At 53.3% G+C, this 21370-nt stretch overlaps 1 protein-coding gene across 3 annotated transcripts in view; it reads left to right on the top strand.

Moving 5' to 3' along the window:
• The window catches only part of RXRA (retinoid X receptor alpha), a 103804-nt gene that overhangs the window by 48395 nt on the left and 34039 nt on the right, over window positions 1–21370 (top strand). For 2 of the 3 annotated variants that reach the window (XM_065035650.1, XM_065035652.1), the window contains exon 2: window positions 19846–20111. In XM_065035650.1, the coding sequence (XP_064891722.1) occupies window positions 19846–20111 (266 nt within the window). Of the gene's footprint in view, window positions 1–12482; window positions 12659–19845; window positions 20112–21370 lie in introns of those variants that run through there. The other variant, XM_065035651.1, reaches the window with a different exon arrangement.

Here is a 21370-nt window from a genome sequence, read left to right as displayed (position 1 = left end):
TTAAATAAAACCTCCTGTACCCTGCAGGCAGATTTTGTCCGGTTACCCCCATCCTGCTCCCGTGCTCCTTGCTCTGCAAACAGGGTGTGAGAGTGACAGTAATGGGAGCAGAACCATGATGCTGCAGGTGGATCCCCTGAGGGTCCCTCTCATAGGGGACATGGTGGCTCTGATGCAGGGACGGTCCCTCTGAACCTGGCAGAGGAGTGGGCAGGACCGGCAGTTGAGTGATTGCAGCCACAGGATACCCGTTGGTATTCTGTTTTGGGGAGAGAATTGTGGAAAATAAATATACAGCCTGAGCATCCATGGAAATGAGAGCATCTGTGTGGGGGGCAAGATGCTTGGGAGAGGTTTTGCTGCTTTGGGTTCAAAGGGATGGTGACGAGTTGTTCTGAGCTAAAAATAGGCAGTTTGGGAGCTGTTTGACGCACTGTTGGTGGGTGAGTGCATTGCTGAGGTTGAAGCTGGTGGCTCTTGAGCTTCTGGGAAGCGCTGGGAGCTGGTACTTGCCATGGGAGAGGGACCACGGTCAGGTCAGGTAGGAATTTTGGACGTGCCTGACTTTTCCCTGGGATAAATGAGGGACCTCAAGAACTTCTGACCATAACTCATAGGGTGATGTACTCCTAAGGCAAGAAAGAAAATAGTTATCTATTCCTGTTTGAGTTTAATATCCATAATCTGCCATTAATCAAACTAGAACTAGAAGATCCTAACTTAGGCCTAATCAGTGCATAATGGATTATCTACAGGAACTAATAAAAGGTAATTATCTGTGCCTCGCAAGTTCCAATTACTGTACTTATATGATCAATTAATTCTTGTAGCAGTTTCACAGGTGCAATTTGTGTGACAACATTACGCTGACTCCAGGCAGAGGCTCAGCACCTGCCTGGCAGTGCAACTACTGATGGCACGGATGCGGGCAGGGATGCGGGTAAGGATGCAGGCAGGGATGCAGGCAGGGATGTGGGTAGGGACGCTGGCAGGGATGCAGGGTACAGGCGGGGATGCAGAGTGGTGCAGGGTGGTGCAGGGGGGACAGTGGGTACCAGCAGCAGCGGTGCAGCCCTGCCAACACAGCTGCCCCAGTGCATCCCGAGCTCTCCCAGGTGCTGCACTGGGAAAAAACATCTCTATGCAAGAAGCTGCTGGGCAGCAAGCAGCTGGTGTTCGCAGGCTTTTGGTCATGCACTAGTGGTTGTGTCCCCAGCAAAAGCACTTCTGCCCTGTGCTGTTTCCCTCCCCGAAGAAGATGGAGCATGGGTTCGACAGCCCCTCGGCCCCGTCCGTTGCTGCACGTCCCAGGGGACATTGCTCCCATCTCAGTGTCACCTCGGGGAGCCCGCTGCTCCCTTCCCATGCCCCAGCCTGGCCAGCACTGTAAGCAAAGCCAGCTGGCTCCAGTCATCTTCTCCCGCCTGTCCTCGTGTCCCTATCGCTGACTTGCAGAGTCATCAGAGGGTCTTAAAGGAGGAGGAAATATTCCAGCAATGTCTGCGCAGTTTTAGGGATGGCTTAAAATTACAATAAATCTGAGACACTTTACATGTCCATTTGGGGCCCAGCATTGTTGTGGTAATTTGAAGCAGATTGAGTCAACGCTTGTGGCAAATGACAGATACAAGGGCTTTAGCAGGAACCAGGGGATGGAGGAGGAGAAGTGGAGGAGGAGAGGTGGCAGGGAGTGAAGGAAAACACCATTCTGTGATGCTATGAGTCTGTGATGCTGTGGGTTTGGGCACAGTTGCAGCTTTGCAGAGCTGAGGGGTGGGGAGGTGGATGCAGACAGGCAAGCACTTCACAGCTTCATCATCTGCAAGGGAAACCAAGATGTGCAGATTGTTTTCCACCATGTCCAGCCCCCCCAGCACAGCATGGTGAGGAGCCGCTCTTCGTGCTGCCGAGAGATGCTGCCACACGCAGCCCTCGACCACAGCACTTGGCCACAGAGCTGCTTCTTTCTTCTTTTCTTTCTTTTGTTAATGTTTCTCTCTCTTTTTTTTTTTTTTTTTAATTTTTCCTGAGCAAGCCACCACAGGCACCGTCAAACATTCCCCCCAGGATTATTCTCCCACTTGTCTTCAACATGTTTGCAATGCTGAAACTCCCGTTTGCCCCATCCCAGCCTTCTTGTGCGCCTGCTTTCTTTTCTTGGCTCAGCTTCTGGATTGTAGGGGCCAAGTCCGGGCATGCCAGTTCCTATTCAATACATTTTCATACCTTTGATTCCACCTTTCCCCTGACAGCCTGTGCCGCAGCCCGCGCAGACGTGACTCACTGCCCCGCGGATGTGCAGGGCTGCGAGGTTTGCGGGGTGGCAGTGGGTTTCAGAGCTCGACACCAACCCTCTGGGTGATTTACACCTTCCTGGGACAACTCTGGGACACTAAACTCCAAAATTTTCTTGACAGCAAGGCAGCAGGGTCAGGCAAGTGGTGCTGGCCAAGGGGCTTCAGGTTCCCGACCCACAGGTTCCTATAAACCTCCCAAATTCAGTGCCGGGTAGATGGTCACAATGAGTAGAGACGCGTGCATTCATGTCATTAAACAACGGTCAGCGTTAACTAGTCTAATACTTCAGATTGCACTAATCATAGGTGTTGTGTGATAACAAACCCAGTCGACCCTATTTGTTAAGATTTGCAGAGTGTGGTGTCGTGGAGTCGATGGAAAGAAAGAAAGAAAGAAACCCAGTCGACCCTATTTGTTAAGGTTTGCAGAGTGTGGTGTCGTGGAGTCGATGGCAAGCTGCTGACGTAGAGCGAGATTGATACAAAGCACGTTTAAAAATGCCACCCTTGGTGACAGAGAATTGCTGCTAAATAGCTGCTTGGCAGTGGGAAAAGACCAATAACTGTTTGTCGGGATTATGAAGCATGTGGTTTGGCAAAGCGTGGCTTAGCAAGGGTCGAATGCAGATAGACACATGTTGCAGACCATCTTTGCATTTGTTTGCTCACTTTGTTTTAAGTTGAAACTCAAGCCTCTTCCCTGTGGTTAGATCCTCTCAGCTAGGCAAGTTTTAGCATAGAGAAGTTGCTTAAGGAAGAGAAGGGATGCTGGATGTGGTGTAAAGGGAGAGCAACCGCTGTTACCACAGATGCTTCCCAACCTCTGTTATCGAAACTGTTGTCTCTCTTTGCTTGCTTCTCTCCATTCAGCCCCTTTTCCAGTGCAGTTATTTTATAACCCAACATTGCAAGTTTTTTTTTACTACTGCCTATGACTTAAGTAGTGCCAGAGATGTACACAGCGCTTTGCAAACACATGGGAAGAAAAGATCCTTACTCAGAGGAGACTTTATTACAATTTAGATGGTTCTAGTAGAAGTAATTTAGGCTGAGAGGGGGCAGGCAGCACTGCAGACAGGTGTCAAAGCAGCAAAGCGAAAGGACCGGCTTTGAGCGATCTTTGAGCTGGGACTAGGCATGCTGGGCTTTAGCAAGGTGGGTTATAGGAGAAGTATCAGCTCTGCCACACCAGATGAAGCCGCTGCTCCTTCAAATACAGCTTTTCTGACACAGGCGAGATCGCAGGGCTTCAAAATGGGAAGGGAAAAACAATCAAGGACTTGTGCCACCCGGTAACGCACTGACCCAATTGTGCACTGCTGTGTAAGGGGAGAGAAATTCCTTCCTGACCCTTGTACCCATCAGCCCCTGCCTTGAAGCATGAGATTTGATTTTCTTTATCTGGTTTCCCATAATTGCAGATGTCATGTTTGGTACTCCCCATATCCCACCCCTCGGAAACAGCATCTGCTGCGTTTAATTCAATGGACCTTCTCCTCTGGGAGGTGGATCCTGACTCTTTTCTGGGAAGTGCCTATAAGGAAGGAAGGAGACCTGCTCCCCCCAAGCTCCCCATCCCTCGGGGGACAATCCCTGTTTTGTGGGGGTTGCTAATTGCTTATCTGGGGAGGGCAAGTGTTCCCCCCAGCACTGGCATGTTCTCCTCATTGCCGTGGTCAAGCTTTATTCCCACCAGCCTAAGATAATTTAAGGAGTTTAATTTGTATGTAGGTATTTGTGAGAGTCACTTGGGAGTTCTTGTTGCTCCTTCTGTTTGCCAGACCCCACGGAACAGAACATGCCAAGGCCAGGATTAAGTTCTGCTGCTGGTTTTGCTTTTGACACGGAGGCACTTGAGGATGTTTTGGCATAAGAGTAATGGGTGGAAAGTCCATTTTTCCCCCTGAGTTCTGTACAGCCAGCAGTGAGGATCGTTCAGCCCCATCTCAGCTACCGGACCCTCTGCCTTTCTGCTATAGCCCTTTTGGGTTGAGAAAGGAATGGGATGGTGCTGCAAAACCCATCACATCCCTGATGGACCCACATTGAGCTGCTACCGACTCCTCAGCTCAGTCCGGCCGGCTCCTCTTGGAACAACCGGGGTTTCTGTGGGTGCCCCATGAGTCGGGAGCGAGTTGGCAGAGCCCATCCTGAAAGAGTTAAAGGCTCTGGCCCCTTCCAGCCCCGGGGAAGTGGAATTAGTCATGGCCTTCAGTAGAAGCGCTGGCCAGGTTATAAAAATGACAAATGAGCACAAATCAATAATGAAGTTAGTGTTTTCTGGGAATGCCAGACACAAATGGAAAAGTACATCAAGACGGGTGGTGGGTGCTGTGATGTGTAGGATGAGCTGCTCTGCGCATGCATCTCTTGCATGGGCGTGTGCAAGGTGCCACCATCCCTTACTCTTCCCCATCGTGTCTGACTGTCCCTTGGCACCATTGCTGCCATCGTGAGCCAGGATGGATCAACACGCAGGCACCTCTCTGGGATTTTGGGTGCCTTTTAGAGCAGAGCTTGCATGATGCTGCTGCTGGGTGCTGGTTCAGTGTGGGGCACCAAGGAATCGGCTCCGGGATATTGGGGATCAGGGATTGCAAATGGTGCCCCCGCGGAAGCTGAGCATCTGATTAATCTTGAGGACACACAGTAACGTTTCTACAGCACCGAGGTAGCTTTGGGGGCCACGTTTCCTTTTCCAAAGGGACTTGGGTATATCTGGAAAGGAAATGGCCTCTAATTAGGTGGCTTGAAAATCTTTACTGTCGCTCGTTACAAATACATTAATTAGCACATATTGAAAGATCCGCACTGCAAAATTGACATTATTATTATTACTTATTGTTTAGATACGAGTGAGTTTAATCACTTCATAGCCTGGACCATGTTCAGAAAGTGACCCAGCATCACAGTGCTGCTTCTTGGCCCTGGTGTCACCTGGTTTCTGGACAAAACATAGACCTGCCTGGGATGTCTTGGGGATTTTCAGCAGTGCTTTAAAATAGGCAGTTTAAAATGTATAAAGGAGGGGGAAAAAATGGCTCAGGGATGTAATCAGGAGGTGGGAATGAGGGGGCTGAGACCTGGCAGAGATGTGATGCTGGGGGGAAGAGCAAAGGGCTGAGCTGTGCTGGGGGAGCTGGTGCTGGCGTGTTGGGGGGGCAATGGCTTGGGAAGAGCAGTGCTGTGTTTGTGCAACGTTTCAAGGCTTTCCCAGGGTATTAGCATGTTTCTGTAATTCATATAAACTTCCTTAATTGGGCTTCCAAATGTCCTGGATTCCGGTCGACCTCCGGGTGCCTGGGCTGGGTGTCCTGCTCCCTCCTTTGGGATGCGGTTTCTCTCGGAGGCAATGCCTGATGCCTGGAGCATCGTCACCTGTCCCCACAGTGTCCCCGCTCCCTCCTGGCCACAGACACCGTGCAAATCCTGAAGGGTGGGTGTGAAAATGCAGCTACTGATCCGTTGCAGTTCTTACTGTGTGTTACCAGTAGACATTTCCATCGCAGTGGTCAGGGTGAAGCCAGCAGGTCACTGGAAGACTCGTTCATGCTGCATCTCAGTGAGACCAAGGATGCAGGTGATTTTTCCACTGTTCTTAGTGTTTGCTTGGCCACCTTTGCAGATATGCAGACTTCAGGTGCTGCTCTCATCTTCAGAAATCTCCTTAGATGCATCATGGCAAGTAACCCTGCAGACCCTGGGGAGGGTGAGCTTTTGGAGAGCAAGTGCGAGGGGTTAATGGAGGCTGAGGGTGATGGATACCTGGGAAGAGCTCATCAGGGAGAATCACATTCTGTCGAGGAAATCAATAATGTGGGATGCTTATGCTGCTCGTTTTCAGGGGTTGTCTTCATCACTTCATCACCACTTTCCAACTGGAAATAGTGGGGCTGGTGCGAGCAAGCTCATTCTTGCCCCTGGGTTGACTCTTTGTTGCAGGGAATGTCTTAGCAAGCTCCACACCAGCTCCTTATGGTGCTGCAGGGTGGTGAATCCAGAGCACAACCCAAAGTGGACACAAAGCAGAAGCTTCAACTCCAAACACTGTAGGAATTCAGTAAACCAACCCCCCAACTGCATCCTTGGAAGGAGTGAAGTAACATTTGGGTGTGAAGGTTTCCCAGCCCCTCTTTCCATCAGCCGAGGTTGCCCTTTGCTGCCAGAGCCGCACCGGTGTGATGGGGCAAGGTGATTTTCCTGCCTTGGGTCCTTGCCAGCGCCGAGAGCTCTGCCCCATGTCCCCAAGCATGTGGTGGCACAGATCCAGCCTCCACTCTAATGACATGGCTTCAAATAAGAGTTAATAATTTGCCAGCCGAGCGCTGCCGGGGTGTATCTGAATTCCTCGCTCCTGCAGACATGCTGTCGTCTACTAGATTGTCGTGCTCTCACCCAAAGCTGCTACAACAAATGTGTTGCAACAAAAACCCCAAACCACATGAAAGTAGTTGAGTTTCATATTTCATTATAACTCCAAATTCAAGTTTGCCAAGAGTTTCAGTAGTTTTATGAACCTTTCCCGTGAACCTTCAGCAAAAGCTGTAGCTTAACCTGGTTTTGGTGTAAAACCAGGTGTGACTTGGTCGCTTTTGAGCAACTTTTGAGGTTTGTGCAAACACGAAATTTGAAAGCTTTTGAGAGGAGAGAAGATAGGAACCCAAAAGCCCATCAGATCTGGTGACAGTGTTTGCAGGGAGCCCTGCACATGCCTGGGGTCAGGCTGTAATTCTCTGCGGACCTGGGACCCACATACCCACGTTGTGGTGCTCTCGGTGATGCTTTGAACTCACTTGGCAGCATCAGCACCAAACCAGCCGCTGTGATTTGGTAAGTGCTGGTGCTCTGAGCGTTGCAGCTCCTGGGGCTGACCCGTGGAACTCGTGGCAGCATGTCCCAACATCGGCTTTGCTCTTGGGGTTGCTTTAGGAATAACTCTGTGAAAGTCAGCGATGTGCACGAAAGCTCCCGAGCCAAAATCTGAAAGGCGGGCACAGTGCGGGGTGGGGATGGGGCTCCTTCCGAACCACGCGTGGCGCACACCGAGTCCTGCCTCTGCATTATGTGGATTACTATGTCCACACGCGGATTGCTTTTTCGGCAGCACCGTCTTTCCTTTCTCCAGCAATTTCCTGAAATAACATTAGGGAAATGTGAAAATCTTGAACTTTTGAACCTCCCTGGAGGACGGCGTGTGGGGGGGTGGCGGCAGGAGGAGGGGACGCCCGCCTTCTGCCTGCCGTTTATTTTGGCTACAGGGCCCATGGATGGGGAGGAGGGGGCTCGCCAGCCCTCCGGCCGGCCGAGGAGCCAAATCACTGCTGCCCCTTATTAATTAATGGCTTTCTCATCGGTGGGTCATGGAGGCGAGGAAGCCAGAGGAAGTTTTCTTTTGCTCGCAGATGCTGGGGAGAAGGGGAGTGCCTGGGCTGGGTGGCGAGGGCAGGGGGTGACATGCGGGGGTGATGGATGGGACCTCAGGTTTTTGGCTGGGCTCTAGACACGGCCAGCTCGTGCTGGTGAGGAAGAGAGAGGGGAAGGGGGATACACTGTGCCTGGAAAGTACTTTTCCCTCTGATGAACTTCAGAGGCATATAAATCACTGCCGGGCTGCAGCTGCGAAGCATGTGACGCTGGCAAATTAATGGTCCTTCGGAAAACGCCGGCCATCGCGTTCCCTGCATCGCCTCTTAAAGGAGCAGCCGGCAGCTGGGCCAGCCCCAGGCTTGAGAATTGGGGGGTCCAGACTGGGCTGGGGGAGCTTCATGTGCCCACCAGCCCCCCATATGAGCTGGGGCTGGGTCTTTGTGGTGCAAAGCTCTCCATAATGCAACATCATCCGTGGTGCAAAGCTCCTAGGTGCAGAGCTTTCCACAGTGCAAAGCTCCCTGCAATACAAAGGTCTTTATGGTACAACGCTCTCCATGGTTGGGTCCTGCTCTGCTGCCCACAGTCCATGTACAAACAGGACCAAGATGCTCCTGGGGATGTTATTTCTTCCAAGGTGCCTTGGGCGCAGGGCGGGAGCTCCTGTCTCTACATCGTGATGCCTCTGCTGCATGCTCGCATTTTGCATAGCGGTTACTGGGGGAAGATGGAGATACCTGTGGGGATCCAGTGCAAGCTCAAACCTTGTAATGACAGGGGTGTTGAATTTGCATTTGAGACGGATATCGCGAGTCCCAGCCCATCACACCATCTTGCTCCTCTTCCTCGCTCTTGCTCATAAAAGCAGCAGTGGAAGAGGAGGGGAATCCAGCAAGGCAACTTCTGCTGGTATGCAGGAGGAGGAGGGAGCCAAGCCACCAGCCAAACAGTTAAAAATTACTAAATACTTCCCTAATATAATTAGGTTTCCATGCAAGCAATTGTCTCAATTGCCAGAGGGACGTGGGGCAGTGAGGGGGGAGCCCGCCTGGGCTCTCCTTGTGCTGCTGCTGCTCCGGCTGGTGTTTTGCGACCCAGTGCAGTGATGCTCTGCTCAGGCTGGGCCGAAAGCATCGCGGGGAGATGAAGTCCGAGTAAGGATTTGGCCTATGCTGAGAAAGAAATAAATCAAAGTGTTTTGCAAACACGGTGGGGCTGGCGGCGAGCGCTGGTGGGGTCCTCGGCAGGACTGATCCTGTCCCCCTCAGGTCTGCTGGGAGATGAGCTTGGAGGCTACCCCAACATGCTGTAATTTAAATTGCTGTTTGTTTTCTAACTGCTGTTGGAGCAGGGAAAGTTAGGGCAGGCAGGAAGGAGAAACAAAAACAAAACGCAACAACAACAAAACCAACCAAACAAACAAAAACCAAACCAAACCAAAACCACAAAAACCAGAGCGCACACTGTGATTTAAGTGGTAAAGAAGATATGTGGGGATTTAAAGAGAAGTGAATATATAATTGAGACGTGTAGTATGAACACAGATCCAAACAGAGAGCTTGTAATCAGAAGTATTAGGAGAAGCTGAGGTTTATTGATGAACATCTCATCTATTTGTCAGCTGAGGAGGAGCAGCCTTTCCCCAGCAGCCGGAGTTGCAGGGGCAGACACAGGGACTTTGTAGTAGGGCCTGTTGTGATAGGACAGGGGGTGATGGTTTTAAACTAAAACAGGGGAGATTTGGGCCAGACACGGGCAAGAAATTTTTTACAATGAGGATGGTGAGAACCTGGCCCAGGTTGCCCAGAGAGGTGGTGGATGAACCATCCATGGAGACATCCCAGGCCAGGCTGGACGGGGCTCTGGGCAACCTGAGCTGGTGAAGATGTCCCTGCTCGTGGCAGGGGGGGCACTGGGGGAGCTGGGAAGGTTCCTTCACCCCAAATTATTCTGTGATTCTATGATTGACCCATTGGGGTTCCTCAGGCATGAGGACAATGCTGGTGGTGTCTGAGGGGTTAACCTGGGGCCATATGCAGCTCCGGCAGGGAAAGGCTCTTGCTGTACATGGAGTGAACATTTTTCTAAGGGTCCTTCCCCTTCCCAGGCCTGGGCAGTTATCTGTGGGCTGACAAAATGCCTGGAACGCGCAGACCCGCTGGACATTGACCCGGCTGCGCCGAGCTCAATTAGCCACGGCTATCTGATTGGACTTGGCGCAGCCTAATTAGCTTTGGATGCGAACCAGAAACTCAAACCCAAAGGCAGCTTGCAGGCAGACCATCCTCTACTGCAGCCTGCCCTGGGGAGGGGAAAGGCTTTCCTAAGTCTTCCTATGCCCTGGGAAGGGGGAGCAACCCACCGACCAAGCCTGCCCATCCCTCTGGCCACACGTGTCGAGGGGGCTTAAACCTTCCCTCCCACCCAGCGTGTGTGATTGAACCCTGGGGGGTCATGTAAGACTGGAGGCAGCTGCTTTCTCTTGAAAAATGGTGCGTGCCGTTTAGTTTCCAGGGGGAAATAGCTTTTATGGAAGGTGACCTGGCTCTGGCAGCTGCCTTCCCTATCTTGTCAGGCGCCTTCCTGCAGCACGTAGGCACCCGGTTCCCAGACCCCTTCTCCTAGACGTCCATCTGTGGTGCACAAAGTGGGTGGTTTGTCCTCGAGGAGACTGGCTCACTCTGGAGCATGCTGCAGTCATCCGTGGAGATGCTGGGAAGGAGCTGAGATGAGATGGGGTGGCTGTTTTGGGACCACAGGATACTTTGTCCATCTGGGTTTCCAGCTCTGTGTGCTTTAAAGCACAAAAGTGCTGGTGGGAAGGGACCTCCAAGGGTCTGTTGACCAACCTACTGGTCAGCACGGGTTGGAAGGTGGGCATTTCTCCAAGGTACCTGGAAAATGGTGTTCCCATGGGCTGCCCTTTCTCCCAGCAGCAAAAGCCCTCTGGAGAGATGGCTTATTGCACTTGGATGCTCATGAGATGTCATCTCACCAGAGGACACGTTGTGCCTGCTGGGTCTCATCTGGGAGATGGGAAGACCAATGTGGCCTTGCAGTCAGGTCCAGCGTCCCCTAAGGAGAGCTTCCATAACTGGTTTTCTGGAAAACCAGTTAGCAGTGTTGCCTTTTGCTGGCCATGGTGTTGGGATGCCAGCTGCATGCTGGCGGTGAGCACCAGCGCCCGCCACGTTGGATCAATTAAAGCCCATTATGCCAAGTGAATGACTGTAATTATCTCAAATCTGGATTAACGCACGCGCACAGCACTGTAATATAATCCACCTGGCTGGTTTGTGGGTTGTTCCTGGAAGCCAGAAGCAGAAGGGGCTCAGCCGTATCCTCCCTGTGTCACCTTCTGCTGCCATCTCAGGTCCTGAGGATGGAGCTTGTCCCATCAGATGGATCCTGCACACATAGTGTTGGACTTTTTATAGCAATGTGGGCCATCCCCCCCCCGTAGCTCAGCATGGAAACAGGACCCAGCTGCTGGGGGGCATTGGGTGGGATGCTCTGGGACAGTGGGACAGTGTGATCCGGGTTCAGTGGTGGACGTGGCACATGCCACGTGTGCTGCTCATTACTGTGAGGTCCTGGGGGAGCTTTGGCGTGAGATGTAACTTCTCCTCTTTCTGCTGGAGCGAGCCTAATGCTTCTGTGCTCCCTTTGCATCTCGCTGGATCCTGCTTGGTTTTTCATAGCTCAGAGCGTAGCACCCCCTCAAGGGCAATTAGATCACTTCCAATTTGCCCGTAAGCCCATAAAACTGCAATTGAATGTAATTAAAAGGCCATAATGAGCTTCAGCAACCTGCGGGACCACTGTGCTTTTGCGTTCACCGTGCTCCTTTCGGGGAAGGGGATGGAGCCGGGGAGGCCACGCAGGTTGGCGTTTGCAGGGAGGATGAGGAGCTCTGAGCAGAGCTCAGGATGGGACAGGATGGACAGACATGGGGGAGCACCCAGGTGCCACCACCATCATGTGCCCATGCTGGTGAGGGCTGAAGGGATCCCTGGGTGCAGCCCTTCCATCTTTGCAGAAAAGAGGGAGCATCTTCTCCTCCTTTGGCATCTTTTGCTGCTGTTTTGGCTTCATGGATGTTCTTTGGAGGCTGGAAGGGTGCCAGCAGGTACAGGTTCCCACTCAGCGTGGCCTGGTTTGCTCCTGGCTGTTTTTAGGCAGGGGACAGTGGCTTTGATGGGGGCTCATCTCTTGTGCTTTGGCAGTGAGTTCTAGGTCCCCCAAACCTCTCTTTTTTGGAGGTGCACCCTAGAAGACGGAGAGGTGCAACCCCCAAAGCAAGGTTTGCCCAGTGGGTTCCTAATTTCCCTAAGTTTGGGGCAGAGAGCTGGACTGGGGGCAGCTGCCTTTGTCCCATTATCACTGGGACATCGAGCCCCCGCTTTGGGCTGCTTCTGGCTGCAATGACACGAGCTGAAAAGAGCCACCACATTTTGAGTCCGTGAGCGGGCGCCCCCAGCCCCGCTGCCAGCCCAGGAGCCCTGGCAGCAGCTCCACACTGCACCGATTATTGCCGGTCCCTGCAGCGGGTTCCCAGCCAGTAAATTAGGGGCAGTCGCTGAGCCGCTGACAGCAGAACAGAGCGTATTGTACGAGCAAGGACAGCGCCGGCCCTTGAGGGATGAAATAGGAGCCTGTAATTTCTCCGGACTGTTGTGACATCTTTGCACAAGCGTGTGATTGAGTCACATTTGCTTTATCAGCAGAATCCTTGTTTGCCTGGGTGCACCCTCCCCCTCCACCCACCCCTGCCAGGCTGGGGGGAGCCTCCCCTGGGCTTGCCTTTGCTTTTGCCTTTGCTTTTTGCCTTTCCCTCCTCTCCGAGGGGCTCCTCACACTTTCCATATGTCACATTCTCCCTCTTGCTCACGCTTCCTGCTTTTGCCTTCTCCACCCACCACCCCGGCTCTGGCCAAGGGGGTGCTCAGAGGCTGCCCCGTGCGCTGGGGAGATGCAAATCCAAAAGAACATGGGTAGGGGGGTCCTGCTTGGGTGGGGGAAATGGTGGGCGATGGGTTGTGCGCAGGGTGGGACGCCGGGGGTGCCGGCAGAGGAAGAGGCGTTCGCAAGCGTTTCCTCCGGTGACACGGCGGCTTGCGGGGAGAGCAGCTTCTGGAAAATTCCTCTTTGAGTCCTTCCCCCTCGGGGACGGGAATAGCCCCAGCAGAGGCGTGCGGCTCTGCAGGGGCTGCGGGAGCAGGTTGCGCTGCTACAGGGCTCCTGAGAGGGTGGGATGGGGTTTTCAAGGCAAAAAAAAAGCCCCCGTGCCAAAGCTGAGCGCGCTTGTTCAGCCCCGGTGTGGGGTCTGTGCTCCAGCCCTCCATGCTAACCCTGAAGCACCAGGCAGAAGCAGCCCAGTGTTTGGTGTGGGTGGGTTTTTGGTGTGGTGGGGGGCGTCACCAGAGCTCTGGGCATCCAGGTTCTTGGAAGTGATGGGTGGGTTAGGGGTGAACATCCCCCCAGAGGGGACCCCGTGGTGCTTTAAACCAGGGTGCCAAAAAATGAGAACATTGGTGAGCGCATGGTCAGCCACGCAGGTTGGCTGTGGAGAGACACCCAAATACCACCCAGCGCTTGCCAGCCTGAGCCCAGAGCTGTGACCACACGGTTGTCCTTCCCCTTGGTGCTTGGGAGATCTGATGTTATCTGTAAACCTGCATCCGGATCATGGAGGAGAAAATAAAATAGGATAGAGATGGAGAAGGGGTGTTGGAGCTGCAGGGACAGAGGTGTCCCAGCTCAGCCCTGGGGGTGGGCATGCTGCCCACTCTGAGCGGCGCTGCTGTGATATGTGAGGTGGGTACCACTTTGGAGAGCCCACATCCGCCCTGTCCATGGCCTGCTGGTGGGATGCTTTGGCATTTCGTCTTCTCCTTCATCTTCTGGGAGGACAGCGGAGGTTTCCCTGAGCTGTGGCGGTGGGGGCTTGGGCTGGGTTGGTGTGCAGAGTGCCGTGGAAAAGCTGCTTGTGGGCATTGTCATCTCATGGCACGGCCCATCAACCCCGTAAGGTGGAATCCTGGCAGGAGGCAGCAGTCGGTTGCCTGCAAGGGGCTGGACCGACAGCACACGGAGGGATGCTGCTGAATTTTCCTCCCATTGAGAAAACCCCCTGGAAGGGGGGACCCTGATGCTGAGCTGGAAGCCCCAAAAGGTGGCTGAGCTCCTGGCTGGGTTTGGTAGTGGCCAAGCCAAGTGAGCTGGGGGTGAGAAATTGTGTGGCTTTGAGGTTTTAGTTGGGTCAAAGTGAAAGCCAGCAGGAGGAAGAACCCACCCGGAGCAGAAAGCAGCTGAAACGGGGTTTCTCACCATTCCCGAGTGGCTCAAACCACCACTTTTGCGGGGGAAAGTGCTAAGTATGACTGAAGAAACTCTCCCAAACCTTGGGACGACCTAAGAGAAAACACACGTGGTGATTTTTAAATGCTGGCAAAAAGACACATTTCTGTGTGCTGTCCTCTGAGCAAACTCTGGGGGGTTCTGAGAGGCACATTGTTGGCTTTGTCTTTGTACTCAAGTTCAGAAATGTAAAAAGAAAAAACAATTTGAGTTACTTTTTTGGTGATAACAGCTACTTGGCACTGATGCATTTGGTCACACTGCAGCTCAGTGGTCCTATACCCTTTTGCCTATTGCTGGGGCAGTGATACTCAGCGGGGATGTATGGATAACATACAGGTGCATCTTCTGACATTTCAGGGTTCCCTCTGCCATGTGCCTGGCACCTGGGTGGTTTAAGGGGATCAGTTGTCTTTCCTCACTGGGCAATAAATGCAGTTTAATGCGTTTGGGACACAAGGTGATGCTGGTTCTTGGACCCAGGGGTCCATGGCCACAGCCAGCGATGGAAGAGGCAGAGGCAGCTCTTGCTCCGTCCTCGCTTCAGTTCTCAGTCGTGCTGGTGAAAACTGAGAGCAAACTTACTCAAGACTGTAGGCCAGCGGCTATTTAAATTCATCCCCTGTAAATATACTCGTTGTTCAGTTTTTGATCAGGGACAAAAGTGAGGACCTGACCTCTTGTGGTCACTGTATTCCCATGGCAATTTTTGAGTGAAAACTTGGGTCAAACCCTTGTGTCCTGCCCAGATTTGCGTCCTGCCCGCTGCTCTCAGCATCCCGCTGTGTCAGTAGGCGCAGGTTGTTTGCTTTGGTTTGCTGGGAGGTGGAAAAGGAGGTTCCTCGGTGGAAAGCACACAGGGAGATTTCTGCACTGCTTTTGAGGAATGGCAGCGAATAGACAGGGATTCTCACTACTATTTAGGGAAACACCACCAAAAGGAGCAGTGCTCTCGGTGTGCTGCGTTTAAATGCGGATTCACGTGCATTTAGGTGTCTGGAGTTTTGAACCCCATCAAAATCAAAGTGCCACTTGAGAGCGGAGGAGGAGGTTTCCGAAAGCCTGATCTCAGCTGCTGGTCCCCATCCCCTCCAGACGCGGCCCCACACTTCTGCACAGCCCCAACGCGGAGAGCTGACTTAAGGAAGGGAGTGGCAACCCAAATTTAGAATTTCCTGCTGTTTAATACTCAGAATTGATCTGCTTTCTGATTAAGGAGGAAGAGGTGCTGAGGAAAAAAGCGGAAGAGTGGGGGTGCAGGCGGCTTTCCGAATCTCGGCTGGCGTCGGGGCGGGTGCATGGGGTGCCCGCAAACCCCCCAGTCCCTCGCAGATGGGCTGTAGGGTTTTGCCCCAGGTCTGCAACCCTCCTCAGCTGCAAAAAATCACAAGTCCAGGAGTCTTTTTGTGCCTTTAGATATGTTTTTTATGCCTTGTGATATGTTTTTGTGTAGCTTCCCCTCTCTCAGAAGTGGCTGCTGAGCCACCGAGCTGCTGAGTAAACTCCCTGGATATGTGAGAAAAGGGTTTCCAGCAGAGCTGGGTCACTGCAGTTTTACTGGCAAAGCCTCTTAAGCATAAATGAAGATTATACTGGCAAAAGCTTATGCTGGTACAGTTTATTCTGGTACAAATGAGCTATCCTGGGAAAAAAAAAGCACCTCTTGCTGTTGTAATTGTTACTGCTCTGGGACACTTTGTGGTCTAGAGATGTTAAAATCATAGCCCTTCTTGATATTGCCGTATCAGCAAAAGCTGTTTATAGCTCTTCGGCTGCTACCCTGGCCAAGCAGCAACACTTGGAGAGTCCCATGCACTGGACGATAAAATACAAGAGGGAATTATTGCGAGGGCCAGTGGCGTGGTTGGGTGGTTTCAGCAACCGCAGCTCCCGGGGGCTCTAACCTGCATCCAGATGTGGATGTTTGCTGGTCCAAGCTGGAGGTTTCTGCTTTTGGCCCCAAGAATGCCAAGGGGATGGAAAATAGCAGTGAGGCTGCCCGGGGACATTTGGTCTGAGTGTCTGATGGAGGCGGATGGGAATGGGGACAAATGTTTTATAAAAATGTTTTGTTCCCTTTTTGAAAATTAATAGAAGAGCGGTGTCTGTCACAGAGCCAGCAGCAGGGAAAAAGTAAAAACTGTGGGGAAGGTTGATTCAGCAGTCGAGATGCTAGGCTGGGTCTTGCAATAGCCAGGATCTATTCACAGCTGTGGCTCTGATTTCCTATGTAACCTTGGTGAAGGTGACGGGAGCCCGTGTCCTGCCGTCTGTGTCTGCTCCCCATTTGGGGACATTGCCCGTGCCTCAGTTTCCCCACCTGCGGAGCCGGGGTGATGTCCTCCAAAGGAGATCTTGCAAAGACATGTATCAGCTAAGGTAGCGCCAAGCACCCTGCCAGAAAAACAAGACTTGGGCTCCTTATCTTGAGGCCAGATCAAAACCCGCTGGCTCTGGTCTCCATGCGATGGTTCGAGCTGAAGCGTGTTCCTAACCACGGAGGAGAGCCGAAAGCACGCACACCCCCATGGCCAAAATAACCCCATCGCTCGAGATGGATCACGTGGCCCTGCCCCAAACATCTTTACTCTTTGGGAAAAAATTCACATCCAGATTCTGTGGCTTGCGCGTTCGTAGTTTAGAGGAAGAAAAAGCGCTTCATTGCAAATTCCTTAGCTGCTGAAGAGCTCTCGTTTCCCATCTCCCAACTGCCATGGGGCATCTTATAAGATATATAGAGGTCGTTGTGTTTAAACAAAGGACGCACTGAGAAAATAGCTGCAATTTATGGGTGCGGCGAGAGGGGAAATGCTTTGAGAACTTTTTTTTTCAATCTAGAAACAGGCAGAGTTTATTTCGGTCAAGAGATAGTCACACACAACGGCTTTAAATGGCAAAACTGCACAGGAAAAATGAAGTCTCACACAGCTTGAACTCAAAATGCATTTGGGAAAATACCTCCTCTGTTCACTGCAGTCCAAGTGGTATTCATCAGTTTAGGTGTTTATTTGTTTCTATTAAGGGTATTTCCTCAATCTAGGCTTTTTTTCCTTTTTAGATTTATTTTTATGGCACTTCTTTAGCATATAAAGCCCTATAGGATGCTTGTGATGAGTGAGGAGGGCGAACTTCTCATGTCCAGCTCCACATCCCTGTCTCTCCACCTTGAGTCAGTATTTCCCCCAAGTCCCCTGAGCACCGGCAACATCTGTCTGAGGTGCCAAAGGTGGACTCTGGATTTTTCTAAGGGAGAACAAACAAAAATCAAAACCTTTTCCATATTTGCCAGTTGGTTGGAGGTAAATATTTCCCATTGCTGCCGCGTTCAGATGAGGAGTGGAAACTTCCCGGTGTCCAAGGAGTTGTTTTGAATAGGCGAGACATGATGCTCTGAAGGAGTTCAGGTCTGGTTCAGATTTCAGAGCGTTTGGCCAAGGGTTTTGGGTGAAAACACACCCAAATGTGTGTCCGTGCCTACACACACTTCTCCCCAAACAGCCTGTTCAGTGCAAGGTTACTCCTCCTCTTGCCTCCTTTCTTTTTTCTTGTTGTCTGAATTATTTTCCCCAGACCAGCCCGACCACACACACCCAGTTCCTCTCTGGGTGCTGCGGAATGTGTCTGCTGGGAAGGCAAAACTGTAAACAGGATGGGTGACGGGAGCTGGCGCGGGGTGTCTGGGGCTGGGGGGCTCCCGTGGTACACGGGGATGGGTGTTTTGGGAGAGGTGCCAGCTCTGCTGTGCTTTGCTTTCTGATGTGCTTGAGTAGACAAGGGCCGGTCGCCAATAACCTGCCTGTGACCTCTCCTGCCTTCGATATTCAGCATCTTTTAAAAGGAAGGACTGTGCTTCGCTGCCTTCCCTTCGCCGGCAGGTCAAGTGCCTGTTTCCCCTGGCCAGGGATCCAGCGCATCCTTGGATGGTGTCCATCTGTCACCGTGGCTGGCGGGTGTTTCTGGAGGTCCCTCAGAGAAAGGCTGGCTGGGACCCCATACCCAGACACATGGGTGCTGCAGAATGAGCTTCTGCCTTTCCCCCTGGACCTGGGGTGGTGACGAGCACATCCCACATCCCCAGAGCACATGACAGCACCCAGCCCCACTTCTCCTCCCAGCCCTGTAAAGACACCAAAAAGCAGAGAGCCGGGAAGCATGATACCGCTGTGCCGAACCCGAGGAGCAGACCCCGAAGCCTCGAGGAATTTCCCGGGGTTCCTGTTGTGCTGCCCGCACGTCACTCAGCTGCGGATGACGTGGTGGCCGATGGTTATTTTATATCAACATCCAGCGAGAGATGATGCGAGGCCGGTCCCCCAGGGACAGGGATGCTCATCCTCCGCCACGGCCACAGAGACACCTGCTAGGGCTGGCGGTGCCAGTTTTGGTATTGACAGTGGCACCTGGCTGGAGCACAGGGTCTGGGCACGTGTCCCCTCTGCCTGTCCCAGATGGGACAGCACACTCGCGCAGAGGGAGCTGGACACGTCCCAGCTTTGGAGCCTAATGCCCATTTTTGCATCCATGCAACGATGCAGCGATGGGATGCTGGGTGCATGGGATGCTGGGTGCAGTGATGGGATGTTGGCTGCACAGCTTTGTGAGAGGAGCATTGCTACCTTGCTGGGCCTTTGCTGCCTTGTTCTGGGCTTTCCCCACTGATATGGGTGATGTCTGGGGAAGACTGCTGGGATTGGGCTTGCTGTGAGTTCAGCAAGCATGTTTCCCACTTTGTAACATTCACGTGCTAATTGCTCCAAAATCCTGGGGAGACAGCCAACGCCATGCAGGTGACAATATTGCCCAGAATTTAGTTAACTGTAGCCAAAAGCGGTGGCTCCCACACCCCACAGTGAACAGCCCCTGGCCAGATGGCGAAGTCAGTGGCTGCCCCTCTCTGGACCAATGTTTGCTGATGTGAACTAGGGGGTCCCAGCGGGTGCTGGGGAGAGCAGTGGCGATGCTGCGGGGCCCCTGCCCGTCCGCCCCGCCGCCTTCCGGCAGCTCCCGCTCGCAGCTCGCCCAGGGGCCACGAGCCAGCCCCTTCCTTGCTCGGGATTGTTTTGCAAGCAGCGTGACAGGATGAGGAGGAAATGTGCCAGGAATGGCTCCATGTCTCCTCTCGGGAGAATCAGAGTCTATTTTTAAAACCCCCCTTCCCGCCCCCCTCCTCCCGCTCCCCTGGGACAGCAGAGCTGCTGGGGCGCAGGCAGAGGCAGCATGACCACGGCTGCCTGCAGAAATCTGTCCCGCCTGCAGAAATCTGTCCCCCATGCAGAAATCTGTCCCCTCTGCAGAAATCTGCCCCCCTGCTGCCCGTGCAGCAGGCAGGCGTGCTCCTCCTTGCCTTCCCATTGCGTGCTCGTACCCTGGATGGACACACAAACCACACGTGCGATGCGCAAACGCCCTCGCCATCAAACCGCTCTCCCACAGCACGCAGCATTTCCACGCTCCCCACGCATGGCCTGGCCCTGAAATAAATCCGTGTTATCCTGGAGCACGGAGGGCATCTGTCTGCTCCCAAAGTGGAATTCTGATCTGTGCATCAACCCGAGCAGTGATGCTGCATCCATGGCGGAGTTTAGAGCCAGAGTACAGCGGGTGAGATGGAGGAGAGCAATGACAAGTGGCTCTTGAGGTGGAAATGCCCTCAGAACTTGTCTTAACGCCTGCGTGGGTACTCTAGCAGAAGGTGGTTTTGAAAGATGGAGGATGCATTGGGAATTTCGGGGGGCTGCTGCTCCAGGCTTGCTGCGGTGATTTGCCAGAGCCTGTCTGAGATGGGAGACTCAACCCCACTTCTCTCTTTCCTCTCTTACAGATTTCTCCAACCAAGTGAATTCCACGTCCCTGAACTCTCCCACGAGCCGGGGACCCATGGCCACCCCATCCCTCCACCCGTCCATTGGGCCGGGCATCGGCTCCTCGCTGGGCTCCCCGGGCCAGCTCCACTCGCCCATCAGCACCCTGAGCTCGCCCATCAATGGCATGGGACCTCCGTTCTCCGTCATCAGCTCGCCCATGGGACCGCACTCGATGTCCGTCCCCTCCACCCCCAGCCTGGGATTTGGCACCAGCAGCCCACAGGTAAGGTGAAGCTGGTGGCGATGTTGCTGCTGCTTGTTTAGCTGAGGATCAGCCCCCTCTGGGTGTTTCCCAGTCCAAAATCGGCTCTGGTCTCCCTGCTGCAGACCAGGGAGATAAACCACATCGCAGGCAGTGAAGGGAGGCAAAAAGCAGAAGCCCAAGGGGGAAATGAAGTCAGAGGCATCCTACTCCTCTGGCCAGGGGCTGGGTGGGCTGTGGGGGACCAGCACCTCCTGAACATGGCCGTCCATTATCTCCCATCGCTTGTCCCCTCTGATCATGCCATGTCCATCCCCAGGCTGGGGGTGAGAGGGGACCAGTGCCCCCCTAACATGTGCCAAGGGGTCCCCTGCCCGTTGCCCCTCTCCGGCAGGGCTGCCTGCTCCTCGCAAGGGAAGGACTGGCATTCGCTGGCTGAAGATTATGTAAAAAAACCTCCAAGTAGGGAGAGATAAGCTCTTTTTAAAAATAGCAAGATCGGGGTGCGCTGGCCAGCCCCTGCCACCTGTTGCTGGCTGCTCGCACGGTATATGTTTAGTAAAAGGGCAGATTAAGGAATTGGCCACCACCTGCCACTCACTGCGGGTTTATTTATTCCAGGCCCTCTCTCAGAGTCGAGCACCTGCCAGCACCTTTATTTTTAAATATTGGCCTGATTTATTTCCAGAGATAACAGGTCTTCCTACCCTGGGGCTGGGAAGGGCTGTGCTGAGTCCTGTCCTGGGCACACCCAGGCAGCTCCCCCAGGACCCTGTGCCGGATGGAGAGGTGGCAGCTTTATTTGCTTTTTGATGGGCTTTTCCCCTGCAGGATCCAGCCCATGATGCCCCATAGATGTGTGGGGACAGCTGGTGCAGCTGGGTCCTGCTCCCCAGCATGGGAGAGGAGCAGGGTAGAAATGCCACCTCCCATCCCGTGGCCAAGAAGGGGAACTGAAACGGTGCCTGGGAACGAGCAGCCAGAGCAAAATTAGCAGCGAGAGTGCAGAAATGGTGGGGAAGGAGTGGGAGCGGGGATGTGAAGCAACACAGGCGTGAGCCACGAGCCTGGGAGGAAATCGGGAAGGGGTGATGCACCCCCAGCATCAGTTCTAAGGCACCGTTTGCTTTAGGGACCGGCAAGCCAGGGGAACTGAAATAAAATGCAGCCACAGGGCAGAAAGGGGAATTGAGAGCGTGGTCAGACGGTGCTGGGGAGCGCGGCGGCTCCAGCCCTCTCGGCGCGGTGCGAGCACCCGTCCCTTGCTCAGGGAATTGTCG

This window comes from Columba livia, chromosome 19, assembly GCF_036013475.1.
Source record: "Columba livia isolate bColLiv1 breed racing homer chromosome 19, bColLiv1.pat.W.v2, whole genome shotgun sequence".
Lineage (NCBI taxonomy): Eukaryota > Metazoa > Chordata > Aves > Columbiformes > Columbidae > Columba > Columba livia.
The sequence above is the reverse complement of the archived record's forward strand: the minus strand, read 5'-3'. Positions and strand labels throughout refer to the sequence as shown.